Below are 17094 nucleotides of genomic sequence, written 5' to 3'. Positions count from 1 at the left end.
AGAGATTTTTACCTCACATTTCCAGTATGAGGGCAATAAAGAGTACTGTATCATTTCACATGATGTCTCCGGCTTCAGCCATTTTATCGTAGACCGTGCCACGTTGAGAAAACTACAGCCTACTACCGTAAAATGGCCGCTTCTGAGTAGACCTACTGCAGTTCGTCCTCTTGTGGTAAAATCTTACCACACCCGCCCACTATCCCTGAGTGGAGTGAAATGGCGCGCAATTTTAGGTCCCCGCCCTGCCAATGACGTCACTCCGCTCTCAGCCAATAATGGCTTCGCCATGCTGCCCGCGCCGGGTCTTTCTGGCCAATCCGAATAAAGACTGCTCTCCAGAGTCCTGTGCCTATCCCGCGCAACATGGCGGAGAATTTAAACGTTGTGCGTGGTAAGTAACCCGAATCGGTGATAGGGGTGATAATCGGGGGGTGATTAAGAGGAAGGCTGAGCCGAGAGCGGTGGACAGCTGGGTGGTGCTGTGTGTGGAGAATCGGGGTGACAGGAGTGAAGGAAGGGTCAGCATGAAGTGATGGAAGTGTGGGCTGAGGGGAAGTCAGATCTCCAGAGCTGAACTCACTATTCTGCTGGTGCAGTCACTGTGTACATATATTACTTATCCTGTATTATACTCCAGAGCTGCACTCACTATTCTGCTGGTGGAGTCACTGTGTACATACATTACTTATCCTGTACTGATCCTTAGTTACATCCTGTATTATACTCCAGAGCTGCACTCACTATTCTGCTGGTGGAGTCACTGTATACATACATTACTTATCCTGTACTGATCCTGAGTTACATCCTGTATTATACTCCAGAGCTGCACTCACTATTCTGCTGGTGCAGTCACTGTGTACATACATTACTTATCCTGTACTGATCCTGAGTTACATCCTGTATTATACTCCAGAGCTGCACTCACTATTCTGCTGGTGCAGTCACTGTGTACATACATTACCTATCCTGTACTGATCCTCAGTTACATGCTGTATTATCCTCCAGAGCTGCGCTCACTATTCTGCTGGTGGAGTCACTGTGTACATACATTACTTCTCCTGTACTGATCCTCAGTTACATCCTGTATTATACTCCAGAGCTGCACTCACTATTCTCATAGTGTTATGAATTTTTATGTAATGTTATTCGTTCACACTTCCTTTGGTAAAAGCAGAATTGCGTTATGGATTCCGTTACCACGGACCATAACGCAATTCTATGACGGAATGCATAACAGAATGAAAAAGTATATGACATATGGTTGGAGGGCTCTCAACTACCTGGTGCTGCACAAAATCACCAAATGTATAGTTAATACAAATATTTATTCCAAAATACCAGTAAAAAAAATTAGTGAAATAGAAATGAAATGCAATAAAAATACATAATGTAAAAAACAGCACCTTAATAATTGTGTAAACTACTTGATATAGTGTAAGATTTGCAGCCTCATAATGAGTGAGACCAAAAGTGGATTATATGAGGGCGCAGATCAACAATACATCACCGAGAAATCAACATATCCATAATTAATAGATGAGGAAAAAAATGATACTATAATAGTAATAATAGTCTCTTGCAACGGCATAAGTATAGAAATGCTTCCATTAAAGAATGTTCCACTAGTATAAACAGACCAATAAGGCGACAGTTCCACTGATGAGTATACTGATACTATGTAAGAGAAGGTTAGTATTGTATCAATGTCAGTAGTAATGACATAGTATTTTATATATGAACAACAGCAGTGAATGGAGGAAACGCCAACCGCCTTGTGCTTTACATTACCAACCCTTGCGAGGTTAGGCTGTATTGGGATGGCCGCTGTTACAAACACTCCAAAACGCGTCTGGTATGAACCGCAGAGGTCATGTACTATAACTGACCAGCAATACAAGCGATATCCGTCATCCATCAGCTGCATACACGCCGGCTCCCGGTGACCAACTAAAGTAACGAGCGTCTGACCACGCGGACGCCGAGGAAGTGGAGCCGACTGGACACAGCGGCCATCCCAATACAGCCTAACCTCGCCGCAAGGGTTGGAAATGTAAAGCACAAGGCGTTTGGCGTTTCCTCCATTCACTGCTGTTCATATATAAAATACTATGTTATTACTACTGACATTGATACAATTCTAACCATCTCTTACATAGTATCAATATACTCATCAGTGGAACTGCCAATCTTACAAGTGTTATAGTCGCCTTATTGGTCTTTCTGTTTATACTTGTGGAACATTCTTTAATTGAAGCATTTCTATACCTTTATAATTACAGATGCTGTGTCAAGAGACTCTATTATTACTATTATAGTTACCTGTATAGTATCATTTTTTCTTTTTTTCTTCTCTCCCCCTCGCCTATGACACTCATGGAGAGACCGCTTCCTACTCCTCAGAGCAGGAACCAGAACCGCCCTCTCCACCTTCAGTTCTGTTTCCTGTCCTAAGGGGACAGGAGGGAGTTTGGAAACCACAGGATACATGGAGCTGCGGGCGCCCCAGCTGTTTAAAGCGTATATGGAGGGCTTACCGATGCGGCATAGCCGCTGCTAAGTCTGGGCCTCTTTCGCTCCGCTCTTTCTCGGCCCAGGGGGGGTGTTTTTTCCTTCCGGAACCTCTGCGGCCGTTTCGCATGTCTGGCTGTCAGCACCTCGCCTGTAACCAGGGGGAGCAGCGTGCGCAGGGACGCACTTCCGGTGCGACAGTAGAGGGAAGCAGGCACTGGAAGGGGGGCGCCCACACTGCCTTGCTGGATGAAGAAGCGGGCAGTTCCGCCATTAGGAAGATTCAGTCTGAACAGGGAGCAGTGATGGACCATGTGATGTGACGTCACCACAGGTCCTTTAGCCGGCAGCTCATGATTAAAGAAGTAAGAAGAGATCGGCAACTACGCGATCAACAGGACGAGGTGAGGAGATATTTTAATTTTTTTATTTTAACCCTCAATTGACCTTGTACTATGCATTCTGTATTCAGAATGCTATTATTTTCCCTTATAACCACGTTATAAGGGAAAATAAATACAGTGAATAGACTGTCATCTTAGCAACCGTGCGTGAAAATCGCACCGCATCCGCACTTGCTTGCGATTTTCACTCAGCCCCATTCACTTCTATGGGGCCTGCGTTGCGTGATAAACGCACAATATAGAGCATGCTGCGATTTTAACGCAACGCATAAGTGATGCGTGAAAATCACTGCTCATGTGCGCAGCCCCATAGAAATGAAAGGGTTCGGTGCGGGTGCAATGCGTTCACCTCACGCATTGCACCCGCGCGGAAATCTCGCCCGTGTGAACTCCGCCCAAAGGACCCAATGGATAGAAGGGCAGACATTTAAACTGGGGCCTTTAAACTGGCTATTGCTGCTACTTCGGTAATGGAGTTGGAGGATTAAAGGGGGTCCCTCTAGTGAGCAGTTGTTATCTTCATTTCCTACTTTTGATAATCTAGATTTTATGGCTGATGCTTCGCCGGACTCCCTAAGATTATCAGCCAGGGCTTCCGCTTTATCCTATTCTGCCCATAGAGCTATCTGGCTGAGAAACTGTAACAGGGATGCTAGCTCTAATGCTAAGCTTTGTGCAATTCCGTGTCAAGGGGAATTCTTATTTTGCCCAGTCCTCGATGATCTTCTTGAGAAGGCCTCTAATGATAAAAAGGCTTTCCTTCCACCAGTCAGAAGCCCCCTAAAAAATCTTTCTAGCCCCAGGTTTAAAAGAGAATTTTTTTTTAGGGGAAAAGAAAGGTCTAGACAATATACAGGAGCAGCAAAAAAGTCAAAGGTTGTTTTTTTATTTTATTTCCGGGGCAGAGGCCTCAAAGAAGCGGCCCCAATGACGCCAGGCCTACAGTGGACGGTCGTCTGTCTGACTTCTCAAATCGGTGGCAAAAACTCTCCAACAGCCCATGGATAAGTGTAGTTATAAGGGAGGGCTTAAAATTAAAATTTTAGAAGCTGCTAGCAGAGAGATTCGTGTTGACAGACCATTGTTCAGACTCCCCAAAACGGGCAGCCATCATATCAGAGGTTTATTCCCTATTGGCAAAAAAAAGTATTGGTGGAGGTTCCAAAGCAGGAAGAGGCAAGAGGATTTTACTCAACCCTTTTTCTTGTAAAAAAAAGACTAATGTACGAAAAGAACCAATAATAAACTTAGTGTCTGAACCGTTATCTGGTGTACGAAATTTTTTGGATGGAATCCATCAAGTCAGCAGTGAACTATCTCTTTCCAGACTGTTACATGGCCACAGTGGATCTCAGGGATACGTATTACCATGTTCCTATCCATCCCCACCACCAAAACTTTTTGAGAGAAGCAGTTCTACTAGAGAACGGAATTCTAAATGCTCCGTTTTCAGGCCCTTCCCTTTTGGACTGTCTCAGGCCCCAAGGGTTTTTACGAAGATCATTGCTGAGATGATGGCTCATGTGAGGGAGAAGGACTTGGTGATCATTCCCAATCCCTATCTTGACTATTTTCTTCTCCTCGCCCATTCAGGTCACATCTTGGAAGAACAGATTTCCTGGTTGAGAGAGGTTCTGGACGAGCTAGGTTAGGAGATAAACATAGAAAAGTCCAGTTTGCACCCAAGTCAAAAGTGAAGTTTTTTGGGGATGATCCTAGAGTCACAATCCCAGAGGTGTCTGTTGCCCTTACAAGGCTCTGCTGATCTCTTCAAAGATTCAGAACCTTCTTTCTCGGCAGGTAGTTTCCCTGAGGGAGGCCATGTCGGTGCTTGGGCTCATGACTGCTGCAATTCCCGGAGTGGAATGGGCCCAGTATCACTCAAGGCCCCTACAGCTTCAGATTCTGGAGGTTTGGGACAGTATCTCTCTGTCTCCTGCGTTGTTTTCTCTCGAGTGGTGGATGAATCTGCAGAATCTACTGAAGTGTTTCCTGGCACAGAGATGCAGTCCTCTCTTTGACCACGGATGCCAGCCTCTTCAGTTGGGGAGCCCATGTAGAGTCTCTGCTACTGCAGGGGACCTGGGACTTTGATTCCCTTGCCCAGTCTCAAAATTTCTGAGAACTGAATGCCATCAGATTAGTGTTGACTCTGAGTCTTCCAATGATCAGAGGCGGAAATGTCAGGATATATTCAGACAACATATCAACAAATGTGGTGGTACCAGAGCTCGGAGTCTGATGGCCCTAAGCCACCAAATTTTCAGACTAACGGAAGATTCTCTCATCTTTCTGCTGTGCATCTAAAAGGGGTAGACAACGTAGAAGCAGATTTCCTCAGCCGTCATCATCTATGCCAGGGTGAATGGTCCCTAGATCAGGGGGTTTTCAACAAAATTTCGGCCTTATGGGGCGTCCCGAAAATAGACCTCTTTGCCACCAGGTCAAATAGAAAGGTGAGGGGGTTCTTTTCTCTGTCACCAAAGGAATAGCCGAGGGCTGTAGACGTGTTAGGTCAGTCCTGAGGAAGGGGTCTTCTTTATGCCTTACCCGCTCTAAAGCTGTTGCCAAGAGTCCTCAAAGATCAGGGAGGATTGTGCTACGGTTATAGTGCTAGCCCCTTTTGGCCAAAAAGGGTGTGGTTTTCAGAGCTCTGCAGAATGTCAATGGCCACCCCCTGGGTTCTTCCAGTGTTCCGGGGTCTTCTAGCTCAGGGACCAAGCCTTCACCCAGAAGTGGAGAGTCTTCATCTGACTGCCTGGCTATTGAGAGGGAAATTTTAAAAAGCAGGGGTCTCTCTGATGAGGTTATCACTACTATGTTGGCGAGTCGTAAGAAGGTCACTTCTGAGATTTATTTGAGAATTTGGAGGGCTTTCTGCAGATTTGCCAAGAGACCAGTGGATGTTCTAGAGCAGGGTTTCTCAACTCCGGTCCTCGGGACCCACCTGCCGGTCATGTTTTCAGGATTTCCCTAGCATTGAGCAGGTGATATAATTAGTGTCCATGCATCAGGACTTACCACAGGTATTCATTTTGTGGGATATTCTGAAATCCTGACCGGTAGGTGGGTCCCGAGGGCCGGAGTTGAGAAACCCTGTTCTAGAGGCTCCAGATATTCCTCTTGTGTTAGATTTCTTGCAGGAAGGTTGGAGGGGAAAAAAAACTTTGTCCTAGCCCTTTAAAGGTGCAGATCTCAGCCCTAAGTGCCTTATTTGAATTTAAATTGGCGGGGCGTCCCTGGGGGAAGAGATTCATCACTGCAGTTTCTAAGTTATCCCCAGTTTGCAGAAATGGGATCCCTCCTTGGGGTTTAAACTTAGTTCTTTCAGCCCTGACGTCAGATCCTTTTGAGCCGATAATCAGCATTTCCCCTAAGATGCTCTCCCTAAAGCTGGCTTTTCTGGTAGCAATTACCTCTGCTAGAAGAGTTAGTGAGATTGCTGCTCTTTCCATTGACCAGCCTTACTTAAATTTTGGAGGTTTGGGTGGTTATTTCTCCTGATCCTTCTTTTTTGCCAAAGGTGTCTTCCTCTTTTCACTGTTCCCAAGAGACAGTTCTTCCCTCCTTCTGTGCTTCTCCAAAAAATGAAAGAATCGGAGTTCCATTGTTTAGACGTGAGGAGATGTTTAATTCAGTATCTGGAGGTCCTCCTCCTGTTTGTTGATTTCCTTTCAGGGTGCTAAGAAGGGCTCTGCTGCATCTTCCCAGACTAGATGGATCAGACAAACTATTTACTTGGCGTACTCCTCCAAGGGAGCTGTTCCACCATCGGGGTTCGAGGCTCACTCTACTAGATCAGTCTCTACTTCTTGGGCAGAGAGGGCCTCCGCTTCCATAGAGCAGATTTGTAGGGCTGCCACCTGGAGTTCCCTGCATACTTTTTTCAATCGCTATAGACTTCAGCTACCTTCTAATGAAGGCCTGAGTTTTAGCCGTAGGGTACTTCAGGCTGTTGTCCAACCCTAAATAAATCTCGCCTAAATCTCCATGGGTGCTGTCATAGACGAGGGGGGAAAAATGAGATTACACTTACCAGTAATCGGTTTTCTTTGAGCCTATGACAGCACCCGCCTAATTCCCTTCCCAAAAAAAAAGAGGAGGAGGAGGATTATGGTATTAAAAAAAAAATATATATTATGTCTTGTGTGTCTTAGTTCTTGAAAAAGGACTGCAGGTGGAGAGGGCGGTCCGTCTTTTAAAGCGGTTTCTGTTTCTTGGTGGTCTCTCCAAGGGTGCAGTCATAGGCTCTAAGAAAACCGATTACCGGTAAGTGTAAACTCATTTCTCTGATCTATTAATTATGGATATGTTGATTTCTATGTGATGTATTGTTGATCTGCGCCCTCATATAATCCCATTTTTGGTCTCACTCATATTATGAGGCTGCAAATCATACACTATATCAAGTAATTTATGCAATTCTTAAGGTATGCATTTCATTTCTATTTGTATATTTATTTTTTTTTTACTGGTATTTTGGAATAAATATTTGTATTAACTATACATTTAATGATTTTGTGCAGCACCAGGTAGTTGAGTGCCTTCCAAACCATATATCATATACTTTCTCTATTTGATTGGGGGGTGTCGTGGAGAGCGCACCTAATCTATAGATTTAAGTTGGTAGAGCCACTGGAGACATTTATATTATTTTGGATAACTGCCTTTTAGAAGCATTCTGTTATTCATTCCGTCATAATAGAAGTCCCGTTTCCGTTATGCAGGGGAGTCCGTGACGGATCCGTTATGCAGCCCATAGACTTCTATTATGACAGAATGAATAACGGAATGCCTCTAAAGGCATTACATTATGCATTCCGTCATAGAATTGCGTTATGGTCCGTTGTAACGGAATCCATAACACAGTTCACGCTTCGTTTGGTGGTAAAACAAGAACGAATTTCAAAATATGAAATTCGCTCATCTCTAATTACTTATCCTGTATTGATCCTGAGTTACATCCTGTATTATACTCCAGAGCTGCACTCACTATTCTGCTGGTGCAGTCACTGTGTACACACACTACTTATCCTGATCCTGAGTTACATCCTGTATTATACTCCAGAGCTGCACTCACTATATTGCAGGCTTCCTTACTGAAATCTCCCTGCTTGTTCAGTGCCTGCACAGAGCTTTGGATATCTGATGACAAGCTTGTTTCCAGTGACGACTGTCGGAATTGTGCATGTAGTTCTGGGGTATTGTCCTTCACGATGAGGAGGGGATAATGCTGCTCCTCTTTAGACGCTCCCCATGTCCAGGAGCGAAATCCTGCATGACTCTTATGCCTGTGTAGGTTCCCTCGGCCAGCCGCAGCTTGGTGTCCTGATGCTAGGCCTATCGGCTCCCGCTCCTATAGGATGTGCCAACACTCAGACCTCTGACTCTCCGGCTGTTATGAAACTACATGTCCTAAGAGTCCATGAAAGCAAAGGGGTTGTACCTCCTCAGGACAGGCCAGCAGTATCTGGCGGTGGTCCATTACCCCGGCCCGCCGCTGTCAGGCTTTCTGCAGTAGTTCTGGTGCTGGTTGTGTACTGCACAGAGCTGCCCCCACTAACTTCAGTGCGAGTAGCGCTGCAGGAACCTGCTTTGTACTGTAGAACAGCTGAACGCCGGGGGTCTGGGGGTGTCAGACCCCTGCTGATCAGATCAGGCATGCTGGGCTTTGTAGTTTCACAGCACCTGGATAGCCACAGGTTGCAGGGATCAGCGACCTCCAGCACTCCAGCTGTTCTGAAACTACAACTCTCAAAATCCTCCATTAACTTCTTTGGGAGTTACAAGAACAGCTGAGCAAGTGTGCATGCTGGGAGTTGTAGTTTCACAGCAGCCGGAGTGCCGAAGGTTGCTGAACTCTGCCCGTAAGATTATAATTACACATGGTTGACTTGCTACATGCAGTCTTAAAGGGAATCTGTCACCGCATACCTGAAACTAAATCCATCAGCCTCTGTAGATCTGCATGGTCTAGTGATACCGGTCTGGAGGAAAAGGCCCTTTTTATGTTATGCCGCTTGGTGCAAGTAGGTGTTGCCGTTGCACCCAGTGGCCGACCGTGGCCCCCTCCGCTAGGCCTGACGGGGCCAAGCAGTGTATATGTACTTGCTCCTGGGCCTGATGTCTTGCGGCAGTAGATTCGGCGCATGCACGGTACGTGGCTGGTAACGACTGGGTAGATTCACAGGTTCCATCTGCCTGGCGATCTCTGACCATTTACAGCGCTTGTGCCGAACGTGTTGCCGGGAAGACTTCAGGACCACGTGTGACTACGTCCACACTACTTGGCCCTGTCAAAGAACTGGGGGCGTGGTCGGCAGGGAAAATTAGTAGAGCCTCTGGGTGCAATAGCAATGTCCTTGTTGCACCAAGGGCTAATCAGCATAACATAAATTATTTTTTTTTTTTTTTTTTTGTGTGTGTGTGTTACATGTATGTGGTGACAGATTCCCTTAAAGGGGTTGTCATCTCAAACATTGGCTTATTGCTAGGCTATCTCACCAATGTCTGATAGGTGTGGGTTCCAGAGGTGAGACCCGCACCTATTTCTAGAATGGGGCCCGCAAGGTAAAAGAGAGCCGAATGTGTATGTGCGGCCGCCCTCCATTCATCTCTATGGGGCTGCCGAAAACAGCCAAGCGCTGGCTCAGCTATTTCCATTAGCCCCATAGAAGTGAATGGAGCGGTGGCCACGCATGCACTGTGCTCTTCCCATTTATTTCTATGGGACTTTTGAAAATAGCTGAGCAGTCACATAGGAATGGATGGAGGGTGGCCACACTTTGCGGGCTCCAGTCTAAAGATGGCTGTGGGTCCCGGAGGTGGGGGCCCTCCTAGTATAACTGTATCACAGTAATCTTTCTGATTTCGTGTGACTGCTGATGCGTAGGGTAGATTTACGATTTGTAGGAAGGACCGTGTTCCCATGTGAGAGGCGTTAGTAGAACTATTGCTGACGGGATGATCAGAAGGCGGCGCAGTAGATCCGTTCCTAGTAATAGTCGTATAGCCGGTTTTTCTCGATAGATGGGTTCACCTTTCAATTTTTTTCTGTATTGCAGGTTTTTCAGTGCAATGTCTCTCCTCTGAATCTCACCTCCAGGAACTTTGCCGACTCGAGCACATATGTTGCACCGCTCTTGGGGTGAACCGGAAGAATATCTGCAACTTTGTGGTGGAATATCTGTGTGACTACAAGAGAGTACAGGTAGTGTATATGAAGTACACGATGGAAACTAATAGGGATATAAGACGGTAAAATAACAGAACCTACCTTAGTTATTCTCTGCCACTTCCGTGCCCACGCTTTCCTTGCCAAGCTCCAGTGGTGACGTGTGTATGAATATGTGACCACTGCAGTCAATCACTGGTTGTTGGGGTAAGGTGTTAACACCACTGCGGTTAGTGATTGGCTGCAGTGTTCAGATGTCGAGGCGACACCACATCACTAGAGCTGTATAAATGGACCGTCGGGGAATGATGGTGGAAGTGGCCAGCAGGAAATTCACTGCCTCGTAGGGCTAGTTCAGCTGAATGTAACGATACCTTCCACTTATTGATCCGTTGCTTCATTATGGAGATCCATATGCAAAGGACCAGGTAAGTGCACCGAAGGCGGTCCCAAGTCGCTGCATCTTTGCTCCGTCTGACAGCGGCTCCCTCTCCTTGACTGACAGGGCCAGACGAGATGACTGCACAGGAAGTGGGAGGAACAAGGGTGCACATAATGTGTTAGGCCCGCCCTCAGTGCACCTAACTACTTATTTGCATATGGATTCACCTTCTTCTCCAGAATGAAGCACGGGTTAACTAAGTGAAAGGTATATTGCATTCTGCTGAGCTATCCCTACGAGGTATTGCGCCTGATTTATCAATGCATTTCCTTTTTTTTTCGATGTTTATTTAATAAAATAAAATGGGGTCAGAAAACCCCCCCTTCTTGAATGGTTTTTGTGGCATTTAGCATTTCCTTTCTGCTTTATCTGACTGACTTCTTGCCCTTCAGGACGAGGAGTTATACCTTGTGAAATGGAAGGGATACCCAGACTCTGAGTGTTCGTGGGAGCCTCGTCATCACCTCAAGTGCTTCAACCTCCTCAAACAGTTTCACCGCGATTTGGAGAGGGAGCTTCTCCGACGGGCAAAGGCCGCCGGGAACACTACAAGTAAAAAGCCTATTGCACGGTGCCCGCGGAGGCTGGACTCCAGCCTTTCTCATCACGTGGTTTTAAAGGCCAAACAGAGACAACGGCTTCGCTTGTGGGAGCAACAGCTGAGTGCCAAGCGTGCCCATCCATTTGGCCTCATACTGGTAGAGAATGAAGTGGATCTGGAGGGGCCCCCAAAAGACTTCATGTACATTAATGAATACAGGGTGGGGGAAGGGTTAACCATTACCAAGTCAGCTGTAGGATGTAAGTGCCGGAACTGTTTTACAGATGAGCAAGGCTGCTGCCCGGGGGGTTTCCAGCACAAATTTGCCTACAATGATGAAGGCCAGGTGAAGATCAAACCTGGCTTTCCAATTTATGAATGTAACGCCCTCTGCCGATGCGGCCCCTCCTGTCCAAATCGCGTTGTGCAAAAAGGAATTCAGTACAAATTCTGCATCTTCAGGACCTCTGATGGAAGGGGCTGGGGGGTCCGAACCCTGGAAAAGATTCGCAAGAACAGCTTTGTTATGGAGTATGTTGGTGAGGTGAGATGCCAGAAGATGATTGGTTACGGTTCTGCCTTTCTTATTTTCTGCTGAATTTAGCAGAGATCATGGCTGTAAAGTAGGAGAGTAGCTTAATATAATAGTTCCAGGAGCTTCTGTGATGGCTGAAGAGTTTGCTCAGCATCGGCTATCCCCCCCCACCCCCACCCCACACTCGGGCCGGTCTAGTGTCTTTGATTTCGGTCCTGCTAGTCGGGCGTCTCGTCGGAGACAGTGGGCAGAGACCAGGCCAGTGACCGTAGGTCCCGTAGAAAGTGAGCTGCATTTGTAACGTTTAGAAAGTGACTTTAGACACAAGGTCTAAGGGCTGCCAGACTTCTAGTTTTCGGATGGAGGAGTATCATCTGAAAATAATAAATCCAACATGGCCGCCAGTCCCTCCCTTTTCTTTCCGCCAGGGAATGAAAAGACAGCTGGGTCTGCCGATGCCCATATACATCTAGCTTCCTCCAGATTTTATAAAAATGACTGAGTGTAGTAAAATGAAATTCGTGTGTGGGCACCTTGAAGTCAACCATGGCTGCCGAGTATGACGTGCGTACCATTTGTAATAATCCTATTGCACACGTATATTATAAATGCTTTTGCTTTGATTTATTTGATTTTTTTTTTTTTAGATAATCACCTCAGATGAGGCTGAACGTAGGGGACAAATTTACGACCGGCAAGGGGCCACCTACCTGTTTGACCTGGATTATGTGGAAGACGTGTACACTGTGGATGCCGCCCGCTATGGAAATATCTCCCACTTTGTAAACCACAGTGTAAGTATTAGGATCTGTCCTTTACAGACGCCACGCAAGAATGATGTTCTCTATATTGCTTCAATCTCGCATGTGAAAAATACACCTTGGTGTGAGCCTTGAACAGACTGAGGTTTCATTCACAGCTCTGTATAATGACTGTGTGTGAAAACCATGTATTTTGTGCCAAACAAGGGGATAAAACCCTGTTCCGGTGTGTGACTGTCACACAGTGCCGTAATACAGAAGTGTGCATCTGTCATCTCTCGTGACTATGTGCATTGCATTCCACAGACGCACTTCTCCTAATAATTCTGCCTGTGGTCTGGATTCACATATGCATTTTATATGTTTTACTGATTTCTCTACAGTGTAGGCCAAACCTCCAAGTCTACAACGTCTTCATTGATAATCAGGATGACCGTCTACCTCGCATCGCATTTTTTGCCACCCGCACAATACGTACTGGCGAGGAGCTTACTTTTGACTACAACATGCATGGTAAGGCTATTAAATGAACCATGTGCGTTCACCAAATTTGTACTCCATGTATGGTAACTACCGTTTGAAGAGGTTGTATGGTATTGGAACCAGGGGCGGACTGGAAACTAAGGGTAGCCCCATTTTGTAGTCTGGGTCCAAATTGACAGAAAGCAAGGCCAGCAATACCATATTGTGGCACATTATGTTACCCCAGCAGAGCCAAATTCCACAGTGCATCCCAAAAACTGCCACCCTGGTATCCAGCGCCAGATGCCTCATCTGTCATCCTGCTTCAGTTGCCTCAGGATGGCAATACACTTGAAGTCAGGAGGAGAGCGGGAGCCGTGAACAGGGCTCAGACGTCAGACCACCGGGAAGTTTCCCTGTAGGGTCTACAGCCAGTCCGCCCCTGATTGGAACCCAGGGCCAGTGTACATGTTGTTCCTGCTATTGCAGTTTTACCCCTCCCATTCAAGTGACTGGGTCGTAGAATCCCCTTTTAAAGGGCTTCTGTCACCCCCCCATTTAGCAATTTTCATTATCGGACATTAGCTATTTGCTAATGTCAGATGAGTCCATATATATCACTATTACCTGTCTCTGTAATTTTAGTGAAAATCGTACTTTTATAATATGCTAATTACTTCACTACCAGCAAGTTGGGCGGTTACTTGCTGGTAGCCGCCGCATCCTAGGACTATAAACACGCCCCCTACTCCACTTGATCGACAGGGCCAGCGAGCGCTCTCGCCCTCTCTGCCCATAAAATCCAACGCCTGCGCCGCACCGGTCCTCATTCGGCGCAGGCGCTCTGAGAGAAGGATGCTCGCTTGCCCGCTCCTTCCTCAGTGCGCCGATGATGTCAGCCTACACCCAGAAAAGAAGCATTGCTTCTAATAGTATTAGGAGGGCTTACCTGGCAGCGTAAGCCTCCCTTTAGGAGCCGCTGCAGAGTCTGGGCCTCTTTCTCTCTCCTCTCCACTCCGCTCCTTCTCGGTCCAGGAGGGCTTCTGCCTTCCGGGATGTCTGCGGCCGTGATCGCATGTTCGGTTGTCGGCACATGTGTGAGGTACTTCTGGGGCGGCAGTAGGAGGAAGCGAGCGAGCTGTAAGACCGGAAGTGGGGGGAGCCGGTGTGTGCGCCCGGAAGAGAAAATCCCAGCCAGCTCACTGACGTGCTGGGTGAAGAAGCAGGCAGATCCTCCATCTGGCTAACGGTGATTTGGACATGGAGCAGTCTCGGCTCGCAGAAACCACCAATGACACGCCGGTACCACGGTAGGGTAAGAGGGGTGAAACCCCAATATGCCTGATGCTGATTACTCATGGGGGTCATCTTCTGTGTCTAGGTATCTAAGGAGTCTATAAAAGGTCTCCAGATCTAAAGACATGGGTTGTGCTGTATGTAAAAATAAGTTACCCTTTGATTGGGCAAAACCGCTTTGCCAAGCATGTGTGAGCAAGTTAATGGAGGAGGAAGCTCCGTCTCTGATGGGCAGCATCAAGCAGATGATCCGAGAGGAGGTTAAGGAGTCGGTCAGCTGCATCAAATCCCCCCTCTAGTGACAGTGATGTGCTTTCGGGATTGGAGGAAGAGGGAGAATGGCTTTCATCGAATGACTCCTCTGATGACGAAGCCGCTTTTTCATGCAGAGAACATTAATTCCCTAGTCAAAGTAGTAAGAGCTACTATGGAATTAGATGACCAAAAGCTGCCACAATCTGTTCAAAAGAATGGAAAAAACCTGATAGGAAGTTTTTTTTATTCCTTCCTCTGTTAAGCGTAAATATCCCTTTGACGAGAAAGTGTCAGCTTCTTGGGACAGGGCCCCAAAGCTGGATGCCCCGGTAGCTAAGATATCTAAAAAAACCTGCGCTTCCCTTTGAGGATATGGGTTCTCTTAAAGACCCAATGGATAGAAGGGCCGAGATTTATTGAAAAAATAATTGGGAAGCCTCGGCGGGGGCCTTTAAACCGGCTATCTCCGCTACTTTGGTGGCTATATCCCTAAAGGCATGGCTGGAGGACCACATTAAAGGGGGTACCCCTAGGGAGCAGTTATTGTCCTTGTTACCTACTTTTTATAATGCTCTAGATTTTCTGGCCGGTGCTTCGGCAGACTCTAAGATTATCGTCCAGAGCTTCCGCTTAATCCAATGCTAGCTCTAAAGCTAAGCTTTGCGCCATTCCGTATCGGGGGGAATTCTTTATTTGGCCCAATCCTTGACGATTTACTTGAAAAGGCCGCTAATAGAAAAAAGGGCTTTCCTTCCACCAGTCAGCAGCCCCCTAAAAATTCCTTCTGTCCGAGGTTTAGTAGAGAAGGTCTCAGAGGAAAAGAGAGATCTAGACAGTTTCCGGGAGCAGCTAAGAAGTCGAAGGGGTTTCTTTTTTCCGGGTCCGATGCCTTAAAGATTCAGCCCCAATGACGCCAGGCCTCCAGTGGGCGGTCGTCTGTCTCCGTTTTCAAGTCCGTGGCAAAAAAATCTCCAACAGCCCATGGATAAATTCGGTGATAAGGGAGGGCTTAAAATGAAAGTTTCTGAAGTTGCCGGTGGGAAGATTTGTGATAACAGATTATCGTTCAGAGCCCCCAAAACAGGCAGCCATCATTTCAGAGGTTTTTTCCTTGTTGGAAAAGAGTATTGGTGGATGTCCCAAAGCAGGAGGTGTCAAGAGGTTTTTACTCGACTCTATTTCTTGTCAATAAACCAAATGGTTCCTTTCGTACAATAATAAACTTGAAATGTCTGAACCGTTATCTGGTGTACGAAAGATTTCGGATGGAATCCATCAAGTCCTCTGGGGGGGGCCCAGTCCATCCCTTGCATTTACCCTCCAGTTCACAATAAGGATTTTACAGTAGAATATATTGCTGCACTGTCGGTGCTGTGTAACCTGATGTTCGGGTGGTAATGGAGGTTGCGATTGATCGCTGCACATCAATCTTCTGTTTTGTCTTTGCAGTGGATCCGGTTGATGTCGAAAGCACAAAGATGGACTCTAATTTCGGCCTGGCCGGCCTCACTGGATCACCCAAAAAACGGATCCGGGTGGAGTGCAAATGTGGCTCGAATAAGTGTCGTAAATACCTCTTCTGAACGTAGACTGTGATTACCTCCTTGTGGACAGACCGCTCGCTCCCACAGCACTTGAATAACTGTTACAATGGAGGGGTATAGTGTTTACGTCGCTTGTAATGAATTATTCTGAGGGAGGGGCTCCAACTCCACTGCCCTCCATCCCCTTCCACTGAAATATGGTGCTATATAATGTTTTATCTCTTTTTATGTAACATTAACAGGGCTGCTCGTGCTGACACCATTCATTCTGCTAGAAGTACCTGGTTCCTTATATCCGTCACTGCGCAGGGGTCTCTCGCGCTGCGCTACACTCAATAGCTTATAATACTTGAATTGTCTCCTGTTCTCCAATCCGTATGCAGGGACATAATGATATAGGCACCAGGTCCTGTCTAGCAGATTCGCAGTGTATCTGTCCCTTTCTTTGTAATGGAATATCGGATGATTTTTTTTAAAGATTACTCTGAACAATCTTTTATTTTAACAACTGTTTTTATGGTTTTATTGTTTTTTAACCTTCTTGTATGTAAATACACTATGATGTAATCTCAACACAACGGCATCTTTTTAATTGTGGCTTTGTCTATTGCATTACACAACTGCATGGTGACCTCCTGAGAAGGGATTGCAGAGGCCATACATTACAAGGCTGCTGTAGAAAATAATACAATATCTACTACTAGATAAGATAACCTTCAACCCCAGGGCCAATGGTGGCAGTTTTTTTTTTTTTTTTTCTCTCCTTCTTTCAGGCACACTGGAATTAATAGTTAAAGGGAAATCTAGTGTTTGTGTCCACCAGGATTGCATCCAACAATGAGAAGGATAAGGTTTTCTATTTTTGGGGTCATTTTATAGTTTTGCTTAAGCGGTTGTCCTATCCTCAGGTTATCAATATCAGATCAGCAGGGGTTTGAGACCCTGCAAACCCCCAAATCAGCTGTTACCGCGTTGCTCTTGCAGTTTCATCCACTACCAGCTACAAGGTAACAGCCCATTGGATGAGGTTCGGGTCCCTACTGCTCTGATAGTGATGGCCTATCAAAAACTTCCTTAAAGGGGTTGTTCACAAATGGAGACCTGTTCCACAGACACCACAGTGTGGTTGGACCGCAATGACAATCATACTTGCCTGATCCCTGCCGCTG

General features: G+C 46.4%; 1 protein-coding gene across 1 annotated transcript; it reads left to right on the top strand.

The window, feature by feature from the left end:
* The first annotated feature begins 362 nt into the window (after nucleotides 1-362).
* On the top strand, nucleotides 363-16496 carry SUV39H1 (suppressor of variegation 3-9 homolog 1). The gene is made up of 6 exons (XM_040442807.1): nucleotides 363-394; nucleotides 9980-10125; nucleotides 10924-11616; nucleotides 12255-12401; nucleotides 12752-12881; nucleotides 15831-16496. Exons 1-6 carry the CDS (start codon nucleotides 367-369, stop codon nucleotides 15962-15964), a joined length of 1278 nt encoding a protein of 425 aa, XP_040298741.1. The 5' UTR covers nucleotides 363-366; the 3' UTR covers nucleotides 15965-16496.
* Nucleotides 16497-17094: the final 598 nt, after the last annotated feature.

The sequence above is a fragment of the Bufo bufo genome, chromosome 8 (assembly GCF_905171765.1).
Source record: "Bufo bufo chromosome 8, aBufBuf1.1, whole genome shotgun sequence".
Classification (NCBI taxonomy): Eukaryota; Metazoa; Chordata; class Amphibia; order Anura; family Bufonidae; genus Bufo; species Bufo bufo.
This window is presented reverse-complemented; position numbering and strand designations above follow the sequence as displayed.